At 38.9% G+C, this 17,284-nt stretch overlaps 1 protein-coding gene across 4 annotated transcripts in view; it reads right to left on the bottom strand.

Annotated features, from left to right (window-relative positions):
* The window catches only part of OVCH2 (ovochymase 2), a 37,700-nt gene that overhangs the window by 10,782 nt on the left and 9,634 nt on the right, over window positions 1-17,284 (bottom strand). For 3 of the 4 annotated variants that reach the window (XM_055813448.1, XM_055813449.1, XM_055813450.1), the window contains 11 exons: window positions 14,175-14,261; window positions 10,258-10,365; window positions 7,784-7,893; window positions 7,002-7,093; window positions 5,682-5,854; window positions 4,668-4,763; window positions 4,069-4,220; window positions 3,217-3,412; window positions 1,779-1,802; window positions 282-372; window positions 46-179 (listed from right to left, as the gene is read on the bottom strand). In XM_055813448.1, coding sequence (XP_055669423.1) covers window positions 46-179; window positions 282-372; window positions 1,779-1,802; window positions 3,217-3,412; window positions 4,069-4,220; window positions 4,668-4,763; window positions 5,682-5,854; window positions 7,002-7,093; window positions 7,784-7,893; window positions 10,258-10,348 — 1,159 coding nt within the window. In that variant the 5' untranslated portion in view covers window positions 10,349-10,365; window positions 14,175-14,261. The remainder of the gene's footprint in view (window positions 1-45; window positions 180-281; window positions 373-1,778; window positions 1,803-3,216; window positions 3,413-4,068; window positions 4,221-4,667; window positions 4,764-5,681; window positions 5,855-7,001; window positions 7,094-7,783; window positions 7,894-10,257; window positions 10,366-14,174; window positions 14,262-17,284) is intronic. The other variant, XR_003551934.2, reaches the window with a different exon arrangement.

Genomic DNA, 17,284 nt, shown 5'->3' with positions numbered 1-17,284 from the left:
GCATACTGACGGCTTATTTCAAGGAATAAAGGGAGCGCAACTCACCAACAAGTCTGTTGTCTTTTGAATAGACTGATAAAGAATCATAGTCACAAAACGTTTCTGGCTCTATATCAAAGTGGGAAAACCGAAGCAATATATAATTCCCTTCGGGTACAAATAGAGTCCATACACACAATCTGGAATCACAAACGAGTTCCCATTCACAAAACTGCAACAAAAACCAACTACACTGGTATAGGGAATAGTTTCTGAGAAAAGACTGCGATTTGTGTACTTACTGGTGGTTTTGATAGAACTGTTTGGGACTTCCAGGAAAATGTAATTCTCCTTCACTGTCAGGGAGTTTGCCATCCTGAATGCTACAAAATGCTGCATTGTAGAATTAAAACAAAATAGAAGGAATCAGGTTTGACACACATGCAATCATTTGTTCCACCAAAAAGCTCAAACGTCTAGAGAATATTGTGAGACTCACAAGAGTGTTTAGCCATGCCTTGTTTCTGCGGGCAGACTAATGCTGGGTCTTCTCTCTGCTCTCTTTTATTTGGAATTATGGTAAGTCACTTTTAAAACACATAATTTGGGAGCAAAAACGAAGCACTGCCAACACACTATCATATTTTATTGCAAAATAGCAGCCCTTGCTTTTTACATTAAAGAAACTATTTGTTAAATGAGGATTTCAGTATAAATATTTTTCAGGGAGGGAAAACACATACCTCAGGACATAAGAAAAGCATTCATTGCAGCCCATTTGTAATAACATCCTTAGTTATGTTACAGCAGGAGGCTTTTGCAACAGTACAAGATGGTATTAAAGACACTTTAATAGAAGAAGCAGAAGCTTTCCTCTCCAGATCAGTGTCACTAGAAACACAATTACTTACAAAAATTACCTCCTCTTGCCTTTTCTTCTCTTTGCAAGGTAAGCCAGTGAGACGTTTATCAACAATTATGTATATGCAAACAAATTCAAGGAGTCATGTACTTAGAAGATTATCTTACCTGGAGCATCCTGGGAAGACCAGTAACAAATTTCAAAAAGACAAAACCAGCACTTAAATACCCAATTCTCACTGGCCACAGCAAGTCTATACAAACTGACCATGTGCCCAAGCTCATTTATCATCTGAGAAATCTCACTCTAGGCTACTAAAAGTAGAATTTTAAGATCTACTTCACAAGAGTTGTTCGTAGTATCTTTATGTGACCTCGTACCTCAACAAACAGAGCATCCAAAAAGAACAAAAACGTGGCAGAATCAAAGTAAGACTTCAATTTTAAAATGTTACATTTGGGGTTGTGTTCTGTGGGGGTACTTTTTTGCATTTTATTCATCGAAATAGACACCAGACAAGTAGACAGATTCATCATAGACTGCACAAAAGTACTACTAATTTAACTCATATTTTCCATTTAGAATCTATATTTTTTTCACATAATCAGCTTCACTAGATTTCATGTATTGCTTGATGTTCTGTTCTACATTTTCCCCATTAATTTATTTACATTTCAATAAAACCATGGCTTTATATGTGGAACTGCCTTAAGGAAAATTCCTTTTTTAAATCACCAGTACAACCCTACCTAAGTAATAATTATTTTTTTTACAGAACCAGGAGGAAAAAAAGTATATATTTAAAGTATACATTAAAAAGTGCTTTGATGAGTCAAGTTTCTTCACATTTCTTCCTTCAAGTTTATATAACAGACTATTTTGGGGTCTTTTTATGCTCCAACACAGACAGAAGATACTGAAAGAACACCGTACTCACCTGTGGAGCTTTTCATTTTCAGATCTAATGAAGGAGGGACAGGGAAAGGGGTGGAAAAAGAAGAATAAATTACTGTAGTTTCGTATTCACAATGTAGGCTATACTTTTATCTGTGTTAAATGGTAATTTTATACAGCTAGCACTAAGGCAAATTCAAATGCTTCTTGGGGACACAGTACCTTCAATATACTAGTAAATTTTCAAGTTCAGGCAATGCTGGCTTTGGAATAAACAATTCTGGAGTAGCCACTTCTAGAATTAACCATACATTGCATTGATAGGCCACCGCTCAGTCTGAGCCACATACTATCTTTCTATGCACTTGCTGAGTAAATACTACACATTTCAGGTAAGGGTAGCAGAATCTAACTGCTAGCATCGTATCAGAGACATTAAGCTTGACAGCAATTACGGTTAAGATCTTTTGCACCAGTGTGACTATAAAAGAGCTAGCAAGCAAAACTCAGTGCAATACAATTGAGAACTGTGTTTTCACTTTACCTATCAAATCGCTTTTTTCTTTTCACTGGAGCCAACACACTTGAATTACCGCAATAGCTAATTGTATTTTTCCCTGATAATAAAATGGGCCAACTAGCAAATTTATAATAAAAAGACCCTCTTTTCTTTTTTAAAATTTAAAACCAAAATATTTTTCAGAACCTTTTCATTTTTCTCCGACATCATGACCATTTCTTTTTTCAATCACCAGTTGAAGCTGATTTCTAATAGGAAAGATTTAATTCTTTTCCCTCACAATTTTTTTTCTAGCAAAACCTCTTAAACACCCCTCCTCAGTTTTTCCTGTTCTCTGCATAAATTTTAACACAGTCTCTGATAACTTTTAATGAGAATAGCCCAAACTGGAAGAAAATGTTTCTTAATGTTCTGAGTGAAGTTCACCCGTGGACAGACTGTCATTTATATCTCCAGCTCCATGCCTTTGGAAGTGATGGATAATTTTCATACTGTTTCCCTGCACAGAGGACGTATGTAGCCTTTTGGGCAGAGTAAGCAAAAGCCCTTCTGAGAGCTTTTCCCCAGGCAGTCAAATGTCTGATCCAACACATTTTAGCTGAGAAAAATGACAAGTAACTTTGAAGAGGTGTGTATGGAATTTCAGATACTTTCAACTGGTGAATTTCCACTTTAAAATACCAGGCTAACTGGCTAGCTGGATAAAAGGACCATTCTTAAAATAAAAAAAATACATACATGCCCACACACATATATATTCCAAGTAGGAGGCAATGTGGAAGAGAAGCAAACATTCGCAATGCTTCTAATTAAAGGCACTGTGAAATGCTATAGTGCTTTGCTAGGAAAAATGGGAAAATATAGGTGTTACATCTTGAAAAAGATAAAATTAAATGAAGTATTATTATGAGACAGAAAAGCTGTGACAAGTGAGAGCCACATTACTGTGAAGACTTAATACCAGCACTCATGTTCTCTTGAATCCAAGAAAGCACCGCACTGAGGTCTGTGAATATTCCCGGAGATCCTCTGTCATAATGCTTCCTCTTCTCATTACTTATCCAGCCGCGAGCACACCCCATGCCCCACGAAATCACACCAGCCAGAGTCCAGGCACCATGCTTACGTCGACACAGAAGAGGGCCTCCTGAGTCTCCCTGTAAAAAAACAAGTCAAAGCCCACAACTCACAGCCTACAAACGCACGTGTACCCCGCTGAGCAAGCCTAACAGAGTTCACTGCGTTCTCTTTTGAGCCATACTAACGAATCTGCAAAGTGGGGGATAGTAATTTTATAACACCTGTGAAGAAAGAGGCTTTATTTTTTTGTTGTGTTTAGTCAGGATTGTCAAGAAGGGGAAAGACAAGCTTATTCCCTTATGGGTGCACATCTGTTGTGTTTGAGCATGGAAAAGGGAGTGAGGAGCTTTTTTTCTTTTATCCCCCATGACAAGGAACACTTAACCTTTATCTCACTTCCTTTCCTTCCTGTAATCCAAGGTAACCTTTTCTACTTCCCTCCTCAGGATCTTAGCAACATTAACTGATCAATTTACCAAGTGTTCTGAAGTTAGAAAGCCCTCAGCATTATTGCACTAGGATACACTCCAAAACTGCTCTCAGGTACCTGTCATACAGCTCATACAATAATTAAAATGGAATCATGTAATGAAGTGCATTGCCCCATACAGAACCTTTGAAAAAATTCATATGCCAGAATGCACACGCACCAAAACAGACACGCTCACTCAGTCAGGCACAAAGTGTGAGCTTCTGAGAAACACGCTTGAGTACACGACTAAGTTCAGCTCACCTGGCAGGCATCTCTTCCTCCATCAGGAAATCCAGCACACATTATAGTGTCACCTTGGATGGGTTTCTTTAAAGTTGATAATGCTCTTGAGCACTCCTTGTTGTTTAGGATTGGTAGATTGACTTCATATAAGACCTGAGGGAGTACTCCATCTGAAATACAAAAAAAAAAAAAAAAAAAAAAAAAAAAAAAAGAGCAACCCAAAAACGCTCATAAGAAATGCTGAAAGGTGAGCTTAAAGTTACTGCTAATACACAAAAAAAAATTAGTTGGAAGCTTGCTCCAAGCCATTTTATGGTTACAAGCACATTCTGATAAACATCCAGTTTTGCATACAAACACAGTTTTACCTGAATAAATTTCAAAATGTTTCCAAGTTGAAACACAGGGCTATACATTCTAGTGAGCCATTCTGAATAATTCACAGGCAGGCAGAGAAGCTAGCTAGAAGATCCCATTTTGAGATGACAATTCTTACGACCAGTTGATGGTTTCTTCTGGTCTGCCTATGACCTACGCAATCAGGCTCTTAGCTTCAGAAATTTCAGAAATAAGACACTGAGAAACCTGAATGTCAAAGAACAACTGGAGTGGCTTACTCTCATTTAAACGGCCCCAACCACAAGCAGTGCAGATGTATCCTGCTTCAAACTTTTCCCCTGGATCAGGAAGACATGCTGGCAAAACTGAAGAACCTGCCACACAAGGACATGAGTTTTATTGATAACTATTTGAAAGAACAACAACAAAAAACTTCCTTTCTCGGTCAGTTGTTGTTTGTTTTTTTTTTTTTACTAAAAAGTATTGTTATTTTTGTGGCAACTGAAAAATTAATCTGGCATTTGACAGTCGATCTGTGCCTCCACTTCATAGTGTTTTGGAATGGAAAAGAAAGCCATGAGCACCACAAGCATCAGCCCAGTTTAAACTTAGCTGCTATCACTATTAGAAAAAGTAGTTGCTCACATTTGTGGTGGCAAAGAAAAAGCAACCTCGTGATGTGAGCTGGAGTCTTTGGAAGAGCAAAGTGTCGGGTGGACTCTCCTATGCACCACTTTTATAAAACTGATGTGAAATAGCCTTCCAGAAACCTGGCCATAAGGCAAAGTTAGCATACAGCTGAGAAATGAGATGGAAACAGACCATGCTGCCACCATGGAAAATAATCCCTGCTGCAGGAAAGGAAAGGAGGGCAAACAGCAGAGGGGGGTGAGCAAGGGGCAGGCAGTACTGCCGTGTGCTCTGAGCTCTGCTCTGCCTTTGGCTAGCTTTACTGCTCACCAGAGGCAGAAATCTCCACCTACACTTTAGATAAAAAAATAAACACACCTATCTGCTCGAATTTTCATCTCCCACATACAAAGAACAATACCTTTTCCTTCAAGGGAGTATTAAGTCTGAAGAAGACATGTAACTCAGCTGATACATTTATCTGACTTACGCCTGGTATTTTAAATACTTCAGTTGCAAAATACACTGGAGACTTTTAGTGGTATAATCTGACAGCTGTGAAATGGGTTTAAACCAAGTTTCAAGGCTTTTCACAGCACCTGGGAGAAGCAAAGGCCTTAACCTTCACCGCTGACAAAGATCACAGGTAACTATGGCCTTACTGAAGTTGAAGGCTCCATCCAGCTTCAGAAGGGCAATGTCATAGTTCATCGGCCTTCTGGGGTCGAAGCTGGGATGCTTAATGGCGTATTTAACAGGGAGCGTCTGCTCGCCGGTCTCCCTGATCCTCAGATCATGCTCTCCAGCAGTGACATTCAAGTACTGGAGTAGGTTTCTGTAGAACAGAAAAACCAAAGTTTAGCTACAGAATCCTTAAAATGAAAGAAAAAAAAAATTAGTTGTATTTAAACAGAGAAGTTATTACTACTCGTACCTAGTACCTTTCATCTGCAGGTTTTAGAGCACTTAATATGTATGGTCAGCAAGAGCCGAGCATGCCCCACAGCAGAAAATCAGGAGATGAAAAGGACTGAGAAGAAAAATCTTTTTGCTGCACTCCTGACTGTGGCTTGGTGGTCCACCAAGCAACCAGGTCCTCTTACTATGTTTAAAAATGTTCAGTCACACTACTTTTTGAAGGAGGAGGGAAGATTTGGACACAGGAAAGTACAGAAAAAAAAGACTACTTCTCTAGCATTCTCAGTTTATACCTTAAAAACATAGTGAATCCTGCTCCGGGGCTTCTAGTACCAGACCAGATGTGTAGCAAGGAAACACAAAAGCGATTATTATGAACGTTTTATCTTCCTTCAAATTTATTCACCCAACTTGAAGAATAACTTTTGTGTCAGGAGGCTTTATGCCGATTTAGACACTGCCTGTCCTTCTGTAGTTAATATAAACTCTGCAGTTATTGGCTAATTTGACCAAGATGTGATCACTTACCAGATACAGATGAAATTTGTAACTCCAGGTGAACCATAAGTACAAATATTCAGTATTAACTATAAGGGAATTATACCTCAGTGAAGCCACTACAGAATCAGAACTGAAAGCTTCCATACAACATTTACAGACTTTATTTATTTTTTTTTAGCACTAAGGCCAAAAATCATCAGCATGCAAGAAAGAGGCGAGTACTACACCCATTCCCCATTTAAGTGTATATACTCTGCCAGATGTTACCACTAAAAAAATAATTTGCAGTCACCTGATCGATATAATTAAGTACAGATTTTTACCTACACTTCCAAAATCAGTCTACACCAATCCTTGCAAGTTTATTTCATTCTTAATTATTTTTGAGATGTTCAAAGGTTTGGGGGTTTTCTCCCTTTCTGTTAAAACATGGAAAATATTGGTTACAAGTAAAAGGGTAGCACCTGTAAGTAGTCACCACCAAGATGCTACAGCACACGCACGTATTTACAATCAATGTTTTTCTGCACCTGCAGCCTGCTCCTGAAATATCACATCCATACCTGTCTAAGATGCAGTGAGCTGCCGTGACCACCCACTGAGCAGAAACAATGGTGCCTCCACAGAAATGCTTTTGACTTCGTTTCAAGGAAACCTGCGTCACAGAAAGAAGGCATGCCAAATAAAGAAAATCTTTGTATCTGCTCTGACTGCATTTGAGGAAGAAAGGGGAGAGTACATACAGGTACTCTTGGTGAAGATTCACGTAGCTAAAGCACATGCTGCTTTTTCAGCAAACACACTTTCATGGCATTCTTACAGTCCTTGAGCCTAAGAGATCCTAAACCCTGCTGTTCTCCCTCCAGCAGTGATTTTGGTGCCTGCATAAAAGCAACATACATGTAATAGATGCCAAGTCACTGAGGTACTCGGCATGCTGTAAAGGTCACTAGTTAGTTGAGAATTTTTCCTTTGCAGGTCACTGGGAGCACTACAAATCTGAGATGCCTAACAATAAGGGGCTGGCTCTACCTCCTTTGGTGACCTATTTTTGAGCAGTTTCACCCATGCCTCTCTATGATAAGCTAATCTACAGATGCTCTTTCATAAAAGATGATAAACAAAATAAAAAATTGTAAGGAAAGGTTTATTAGGGAGTAGGACAGGCTCTGTGTCCTCTCCATCTGCTTCGCTGCTTTTCATAGAAGGAGGGTGGAACTCAACAACACACCGTAAGTGTCAGTAAGCACACAGTACAAGTGTTTTCTGCTTTTGTCATTTCTATGAAAAGTCAGGACTTTTCATAGAAATATCTGAAGATAAAGCCACATTTGCTCGTGCAAACCTGCCACGGATGTGTGCCTTGTTTCACCTGGCTTCCCCCAACAATCCGAGTGAATAGGTTCAGGTAACTCCATGGTTTTGCCTCTTGAACCTTCTGCCCACACTTAGGATCTGAGGAGCAAAAGGGAGAAAGGAAGGAAGGATTCAGTCTGGATGTAAGGTTTTCCGCTTTTTTGGTAACATAGAATTGGAAGGCATGGCCCGGCACAGCGGTCAGTGCAGTCCCTCTGCCATGACAGGAACCACGTCTTATAATTCCTAACACAAACTGCCCAGACCAAGGCTAAACTGGGCTAACAAAAAGGCAACATACTTTATTTTGCAGAAGTTCTCCAAACCAGCACTTTTTGGTTCAATTGTATCACAAATACTAAAATTTACCTTCCTTGAGCAAATGCATGTGTGTATATGTACGTATTTTAATACTCTTGTTAGGTCCATGCTTACTTTAACTTTTTGAATGACAACATTCTCTTCCAAGCAAGTTTCAGAATTATTTTGGCATTAAATCACTGTTTTGTTATTGCTTTCAGAAATCTCTTTACACCCACCATTTGTACTTAAAATATTTTGGACAAACAGGGTCAATATGCACAACATACAGACCCTGATGACCAACAGTGGCTGAATTTCTCAAGAACATCTATTACTGCACCAACTTTATTTCTTCTTAACTCACTATTATCATCATCTACTATGGCTAAGTGAAGCTGACAATATTTGTTTGTAAAGGAGTCTATTTAGAGAAACAAGTATCTGTGGTGATAACCACTGATTTGGCAGTATTTTAGTAAAGACAGATGCAAATTCTGCCAAGCAGCACACTGTAACAGAGGAATTTTTTGTAGTGTACTTCCCAAACCCAACAGTGGCCACAATTATTATTTTTTTTTCTTAGAGCTGTATGAAAAGTTATTGAAGCCAAACACATCTCTAAGACATTTTACTACAAATTCTGTTAAACACTACATTGGGAAAAAATTAACATCCATAAACCTGGAACGTTTTGTTGTTTTGGCAGATAGGTTGCTGTATTCAGAGAACCTATACGTGTATACACTGTCTGGAAATCACAGGATCCTCCAAACTATAAAATACAGCTTACAATACCTGCAAAAAGGGTTTTGTAATCATCCTCAGGATTAGCACGGCTAACGCAAGTGATTAGAGTGTCACAATAATGCTGACACAATGCTAGTTACCCTAGCTTTCAAATAAAAAAGGCTTTATATAGAAATGATCCAGTTCATTTATCTGATTTTTTTCATTCTTTCCTAATTCTCACTGCACCCACCTTTTTCCCATGGGCAAAAAACCAGTGTGGAAATGGGAAAGAGAAAACAGAGACAAAATTTAAAAAAAAGGGGTTAGGTTTTACCAAAAGGAATTTGGTACTGGGAAAATGGGCAAAAATAAATAAAATTTAAAAAAACAGATTCACAAACTAAAACTTACCTTTTTTCTTTCAGCATCAAATATGTCTATTCTCCTAACATGCGAGACTGGTTTAAAAACTGCAAGTTAATAATTATATTAATATTATACCAAACATATTATCTGTATTTTGACAGGCTAAAATCTACAGTGCCTTGATATTTGTAAGCCCAAGAGATTCCCGACTGCTTCAGGACCAGTGTGTTCACCAGTTGGATGAGAGTTTTCTATGTAAACTGCATCACATGCACCCACATGGCAGGATGCTGAAGCCAGTGAAAACCATTCTACAGAATACTGTGCTTTGGACTGCTTAAGTGAGCACCTTATTAAGACGATCCAGAAACCACACCTGTTTTGACAGCCAAAATAGAGTTTTTACAGTGAAAACAACTGACAGGCAGAATTTTGGAAATTAAGCTGTAAACTTCCCCTTTTTAATACTGCAAATTTAAAATGGGAGCAAAATGGTTATGCTAACAGCCAAGACATGATTTCCATGCCTGTTCACTATAAATCAGTAAACCTTCATGAAGGAGACACGAACAACTGTTGTCATTAATTGTCTAAAAAAACAAAAAAAACACAAAAGAATGCTCTGGATTTGAAGATGTAAGACAATGGAAGAGAAGACTCACTGTACTCTGTTTGCAGCCCACAGATAACATGCTAAACCATGACCTTCATTAAATTGCTGCAAATCTGAAAGTATTTATTAAATTAATCATAAATCATTTTTATTTAATGTTAGTCATTCTAAATCACCAAGGAATCTGACAGAAGTTTTGGAAGAATTACTCATTAAAAGATAACACTCAGTTACAGACCTGGATTGGAACAAAAGCAAAGAATGAAAACTAGACCGATTATACTAATGCCACCTTGTGTCTAGGTCTGCAAGCTCTTAGGGTCAAAAACGTAGAGGGTGAAACTAGTGCAGCTTCTTTATTTCAGGACCGATTCCCATGCTTGTCACTGCCTAAGAACAAAACCGCTAGTACTTAGAAAACTGTTAAAGCTCGAGTGAAATTTTCATCCTACCTTTCTGAAGAGCAGATGGTGCAGCATGAAACTCTGCAATACAAACTATCCCTGTCAGGAGTAACTGCAGCTTACCAGGGGCCGTGCACATCCTGGGGTGCTAAATGACTGAGAGAAGACAGGGAGAGGCTTTATAGGCAAAAAGAAACCCAAATACTACACTGCAGGAGAACAGCAACTAATTGAAGTAGAAGTTACTCATTAAACCAGCCATAAAGAACTTAACTGCACAAGTAAGTTTTTGAAATTTAACAGAGCATGATTTTTTTACATGCCATTACTAAAGCCTTTGCTGTAAAATACTAGATAAAATCCTCCCCAAAACAAGTTTTTTTCAGGCAAAATGACAAAATGAAGTTACTATTGCATGCTTTGCCAGCATCAGCTTATCCAGGCTGATGTTGATATCAAACTGGAACACACATGAACAGAACATGAATTGCTATTTGCCCCTACAATTTCTACAGCTTTTGAAGAGGCAATACTTTTTATTTCATGCACAATTTGTATTTAGCCCAGCTTTACAGACCTGAGAAATATACCAAAAGCTTATCATTATGTTGGCACCATGTTCAGTGTTGTATAAGACAAAGGCAGCTCTCTGCATCAAAGAGTCATTTATTTTTAAAAGAGCAGTGTTTACATTCCTTTTTTGAAAGGCAACTAAGGACGACCAGGCTCAGCCTTTTAAAAATCTGTCAGCAATCAGCAGCACCAGTTCCAAGTCACTTCGATGGCTCAGCTCTGCTTTTAATAGCAATTTAAGTGCAAGTGTCTTTTTTAGGATTTGAATAGCCTTCTAAGGTACACATCAGCAGCTAAATTAAAAGTTTTCACAAAACAAAAAGCCTAAGTTCAATTTACCTGCAAATTCACCACTTAAAACTTCGATCAGTTTTAGCAAGTATTGCCTGACTTGCAAGTGACTGAACAGAGCAGTAAATACAATTAAAATATTATCCAAAGTTAAATTCATATGAAATATGTAAACACCAAGTAAAACATCACAGTCAAAAGAAGCAATAGATTTACTCGGGAAAGAAATATTCACACAAGACAGGGAAAAGCACTGGGGGTTTGTTTGGGGCTTTGTTTTTTTCTTGGCTTAAGTGGTTGAGATCCTCAGCTCCCTCCGTCTTTGTAAAAAATAATTCAGTATTTCTACCTTCTGTATTCTCATAGCATCCATAATTTTCACGTGGGAAATGCATCCAACTTTGAAGACAGAAACACTATGTAAACAATAGGTGCATGTTAATACAAATCTCAGTCTTTAACACCTTCATAGTCCTAACTTATCAAAATTACATTTTTTAAAGATGCCAACAGGTAAATGCAAAATAGATATTCTTTTAAAATAAGGTGCAACAGTAATTAAACAGTTTCTCTTTTTGTGGTTACCATCACAATGGACAAGATTTTTTTTTTTTTTTTTAATTCTGCACAGGCTCCCAATGAAAACAATTTATACTTGACTCATTAGCCCCGGTCTATTGAATATTTTCTGTTATTTGACCAAGGGTTTTGCAATACCCCACCCCAACACACCATCAGTCAACATTTCAACAATCATTTATGTATTTATTTAATTCTAAGTTTTTGTTGTTCTTTTCCTCTACCAGTGAGGCGACAACAAAAAACAACTTTTACTCTAAATAGACAATTTCATAACAAACAACTGAATACAAACCCTGTCCTAGAAACTCTGAGTTGCAGCTGTTCTTTCTGTTATAAATATACAGAACATTTTAAGACTGCGGTTTTTCCACTGGTCCTGTGGAGATCCGTAATTCTGCAACTTCTGAAACCTGCATCACCAATAACATTCCAGCTCTAATTTAAAACTTTGAAGGCTGCTTTCTTTCATTAATTCATTTGTATTTTGCAGGGACAAAACCCCAAGCCCCCACAATCAGTTCCATGTGCAGTAGAGCTCTCTGATTGCCCCCATAACAACATCCTTGGGAATGATGCCATCCAACAGGACGATTACAAACAAGAATAAATCTCTGCAGTTATAAGGGATGCTGTGCAAACTACCACCGATGAGAACGAGAAACATTCGGCTCACTGGCAAATGGAGAAACAATCAGCTCATTTCCAATCAGTTAGAGAGAGGCAACACTTACTCTGCAGCAGCCAAAGAGGTCAGAAAGAAAAAGCATAGACTGGCACGTTCTGTACAACCTGCTCCTTATCGGGGATGGCAAAAGAGAAGTGCAGGCCTTCTTGTCCTACTATTCTTTGTTCTCCGCTTTGCTACCTATTTATCTTTCTCCTGCAGCTGTTACCTTTATCTTGAGTGCAGACAGAGGCACTAATGACTTCACCTACTCCCCCTACTGAATAGCTGCTATTGCTCCTAAAACCCTGCAGCTTTGGCAGGCAGTGCAGCCAGCATCATTCCTCAGAGGCAGGCAAAGGTCACATCTTACAACTTGATCTCCATCCACGCATTTGCTTGGAATCTCAGTGCAGAGCTGGCTTTGTATCCTGTTAGTGTCCTGCACCTTTGTAGTAAGAAAAACAAAGCCACTAAATCACTGACTGTCCAAAATGGCCTGATCCATGTTTTAGCAGGTAGAGCCAGTCCCTAGCCTCACAAGAACGGTGCTGATCAGTGCTACTCGGTCTGGCCTGTCCCTTCTTTTGCTGTGCACTTGGAGAATAAAATGCTTGTAAATCAAAGCATGCCTGATGCTGAAGAAATGTATACAGCTGCTCCTTCCTACAAGGTTATTAAAACATTAAACATGCATGCATACAAGTAAGTTTCAGACCAAGAGAAAGCAAAAAACATAGATAATATCCATCACCAGAACTTTCCAGAATGGTGCTCTGTTCTGATTTTGAGGAGTTTTTAAGGAGGTCAAGGGCTGGTAGGAGGGAACACAGGCTGCTTTTCAGTGAAGGTTAGCGGACTACTGAGATGGACAGAGTGCAAGACACAAAAAAACACTTTCTATTCTTGTTAGAAAAGTTACTTCGTGTTGCTCCTCCTGGCCGCGGAGGCAGAAAGATGGAAAATGCATTCACCTAGTGACAATGTGAAGTTTAAGAGAAGAGGGAACGAGGAGTAAAGGACAGAAGTTGGGGAGGGTAAAACAAGCAGTAAATGCCAGTTAGTAATTAACCCATTAGAAGATCAGTAGAAAAGACACATTGAAATTGGACTGGTTTTTCTTGGCTTTGCTTGTAGGTTGGTTTGGGTTTGTTGTTTTTTTTAAAACACAATGAGCTGTGCTTTCAAGGGTCATCGATCACAGACAAACAGTTTGCAAGGTCACTGGCTGGAAAACTGGAAAACCTATTAGCTCAATAAAATTAACGGTTTCATATTTTAAACAAGATATAATGTCTTGAAATATTTAAATCCATAAATCTTGTCATGCATGTATTACATTTATGAATTCAGTAGTTTTTAACTGAAAGCAGATTTAGCTTTAATGGGGATTAAATGTATTTGATAGTTGTGCATGAATTTTGATTTTCCAAACTTACTTTTCACCAGTTTTAGGCTATTGTAATTCCAATTACTTGATTCAAATTATGCCCGGGTTTGATGTAACAAGAAAATCAAGTTTAATTCTCAAGATAAGCCCATTATTGCCTACCACCTCCCCAAAATGAAAGAAGACATCAATGCATACAAAAGACCCTGAACAGCACCAGCACAAAACTCACTTCAATATTAATATGCTTATAAAACCCATCACCACTCACACACACACTGAGAGAGAATAACTTTTCATTCACTTTCTTCAGCCAAAGCCTTCATGTTACTTCAAAGATCAATGTATTGAAAAGCCGAGGGAATTCCCTCCTTGAAATTCTCGATTCCTAGAATCAAAATAGTAAATAACTCTTTAACTTAAAAACATGTTTTTCCCTCTCCCTCTCTATAAATATAGTCTCACCTCTGAGTTCTGCCAAGGTATGCCTTCAGCTGGGATTTGTGTACTTCCTCAGACCAGCAGAGATTATTGATAAATTCACTTGACCTCCTGCAAAAGACAAACTACAGAATTTCACCTCAACATTCCACGTGAATCCCAGTTAACCTAGTTTTATTGTTTAAGATTATAGCTAGGTTTGGGTAAAGGTAGCAAAAAAGTTCTGCAAACTAAAATTTTGCAGTAATAATGCTCATGATGCTATGAATTCATTTTCCAGAAAGATTCATATCCAAGATTTTTCAGTCACTGGGACATTTTTGGGGAAGCAAAATGTTTGCCTGAAAATTAAGCAAATACACATTTAGAAAAAGGTCAGAATCAAAAATTTTAAGCCAGTACTGGTTTGAACCCATTTAATTTCCATCTATTACTAAAACCAGTGCTGACAATTGATTGCTAGTATACCAAGAACAAACAGTAACTGCTGAAAACACGCAAGGCAAATGCTTCACAAGCAATCCAAAAAACCTGATGTGTGTTCCCACAGTGCTTGTGAGTTCATGATGGCTTTACACCAACCCAAGTCTAAGCTGCTACCGAGAGGGCAGTTGTGCCCCATCTCCCATGAAGGTGCCTGTTGCTGCCATTCTCCTTGTGCTAGCCTCAGTTCTGGTCAGGCTGTGTGGAGAGCTGGATGCTCTTCTTTTTTATGTAGCTGGCTTTGCTTTTATATCTGGATTGGTTCCTTGATCAAAGCTGTTATTCAAAAATTGAATGCCAGTGCCAATGTGAAGGAGGAGGAATGAATGTACGCACTAGACAGACCAGTCCATCCTTTTTGATTGCAGCCTCCACTTACCATTTAAAATATCTAAAGCAATCATGAAACTTCAGCCAGACTGGGTTTTAGACACAGTATCGTCCTAGAAACAGACCCAGAGTTTTCAGTTCTGTTCCAAGCTTTGTTAACAACCTCCTGCCTGGTTCTGGTTAGTAAACATGTCTCGGCTAAATGTTCTGCAATATTTAAGTATCAACTATCACACTCTGGGGATTATGAAATCCCTTTTTTGTAGGGTGTGAAGATCCCTGAAAGGGCGAAGTATCTTTATGGACTTTTAGCAGCATAGCAGAAGTTAAAAGATACCGTCACCTAGTAACTCCATAGTTCAAACAGGAAAGTTGCTACCACCCCTGCACAACTTACGTCCACTCCACATCCTCCCAAGTATTAGTCAGCCTAATATATCAGATTCCCTTGGATGCAGACTGCTTTCTGAGACTTTGCGCTTTTAACGTTTCCTCCCCCGCTACCACCGTGTTCTCATTACAGCCCACTGCATAAGTGAAAGGGCCAGTGTTCTTGCCTCACAGAGACACATTTAGTTATGTTTTATGACTTCTAATTAACTAAAGTAAGAACTCAGAGGGAGCAGTAAAACAAGAAAGGTTGGCTTTTGATAATGTTTTTACTTCAGCTTGCTACATCCTCCTAAATTCTTCAGTTGACCTGTCAGAGCATAGAACAAAATGTACAATAGCAAGAAAGTTCAAAAGAGTACTAGGAGTAAACCCATAGAAACCCCCAAGACACTGTTTCCCAGAACACTTGGTCTTTAATTCAGGCTTTTGGATACGCATCAAGATCTGTTTGAGCCTCCTGTGCAAAAAAAGGAGTGCAACTTTAGAGGAAAGCGCACTTAACCTCTTTTTCATTATGCAAAGCAAAGCACAATAGCTGTTATACTAGCCAAAATTAACTGGCAACCAAGAAGTAAAAGAAACACCTGCTGGCCTTTCCCTGCTTTTCACAACTGCTCCATTTTTCCTGCTTTCAGAGCTCGCCCATCTAGAAGAACTGCAGATACAGGCTCAGTTACCTGCACCTACAATAAGTAATACTGTGACGTACATTTTCCATTTGCAGCCAAGTCTTCTCATGGACAGAAGTTTTACCTTTCAAAGTACACAAGACCAGAACCAAACAAGATGAATGATGTCAACAAATACAAAAATACTGCAGGCTAAGAGCACAACGTGTTCAGATACAGGCCAAAGCTTCACCGGGATAGAGTCCAGCCTTACATCCACAGCGTAAGTGATTAACTGGGAAAGGACAAGTGAAGGATGAAAAAGGGAACAAAATTGTGCTTAGCTCAAGTATTTGCCCTGATTATCTCAAAATGCTCTGTAAGTAAAGATCGATTCTAATGCTTTTTCAGCTAAGGAAAATCTGGCCCATGCTTTAAGTAAATCAGCGACAGTCAGACGCATGCTGGTCGCTTAGCACCCAAACATAGAGCATCCCCTCAGGAATGTTTTCGTTGCTAATGAAATGCATAGTTTTTAGCACAGTAGCAACTCCTCAGTGTCAACGTAAATAAAAAAATAGAGGAACACTAAAGCATTAATTTCACATAACTCTACTATTTTATATTAACATACTAACAATTACTGGGTTTGCTCTGCAGGTATCTAGGCCCTGTATTTAGCATCCCCACATCCAGAAGGATAAAGCCTGAAATGCACTGAATCCGAGCTCACAAGGCATTGTACAACAGAGAAGTTACTACGAGCCGAGCGTGAGGTCCCGGCTCTCCTCCCTCAGCAGGCACCTGGGCAAGGTGCAATACAAGGCACTGGAGAACAGGCCCTCCGCTGCTGCCAGCTGTCTCAGCTGTTCCGCACTGCCTTGTGCACAAAGAGTTCATCCCTCCCTCTCTCCTCCACCTCCCTCCCACCACTGGTATTGTGTGCACGTTTTCATCTCATACCACACCTTGACAAGGACAGTGGAAATGATGCTAGTGCAATTTGGCATGATTTGGCTGAACAAGCACTCATCAAGCAGGCTTTGTAGATTAGGAGACAGAATTTTTTTTCCCAATAATGTAATTTCTTCTCTCGGTATGATCAATGATAACAGAATGCTCTCCAGTGTAACTACTTAAGCCACTTTTTTAAAAAAATACACCTATTAAGATTTATCATTTGTCTGCTCACCGTCTTCTTGATAGGACTAATTCTGTTGACCATCTCATAGGAATAAATCTCTGGCTCACACTTTGCATACTGCTTCTCTTATTTTTGGGTCTGATACTAAGAAATCTTAATTGGACACACTACGTTTT

The sequence above is a fragment of the Falco peregrinus genome, chromosome 9 (genome assembly GCF_023634155.1).
Source record: "Falco peregrinus isolate bFalPer1 chromosome 9, bFalPer1.pri, whole genome shotgun sequence".
NCBI lineage: Eukaryota > Metazoa > Chordata > Aves > Falconiformes > Falconidae > Falco > Falco peregrinus.
Note: the sequence above shows the minus strand (reverse complement) of the source record. Positions and strands in the feature narration are given on the sequence as shown.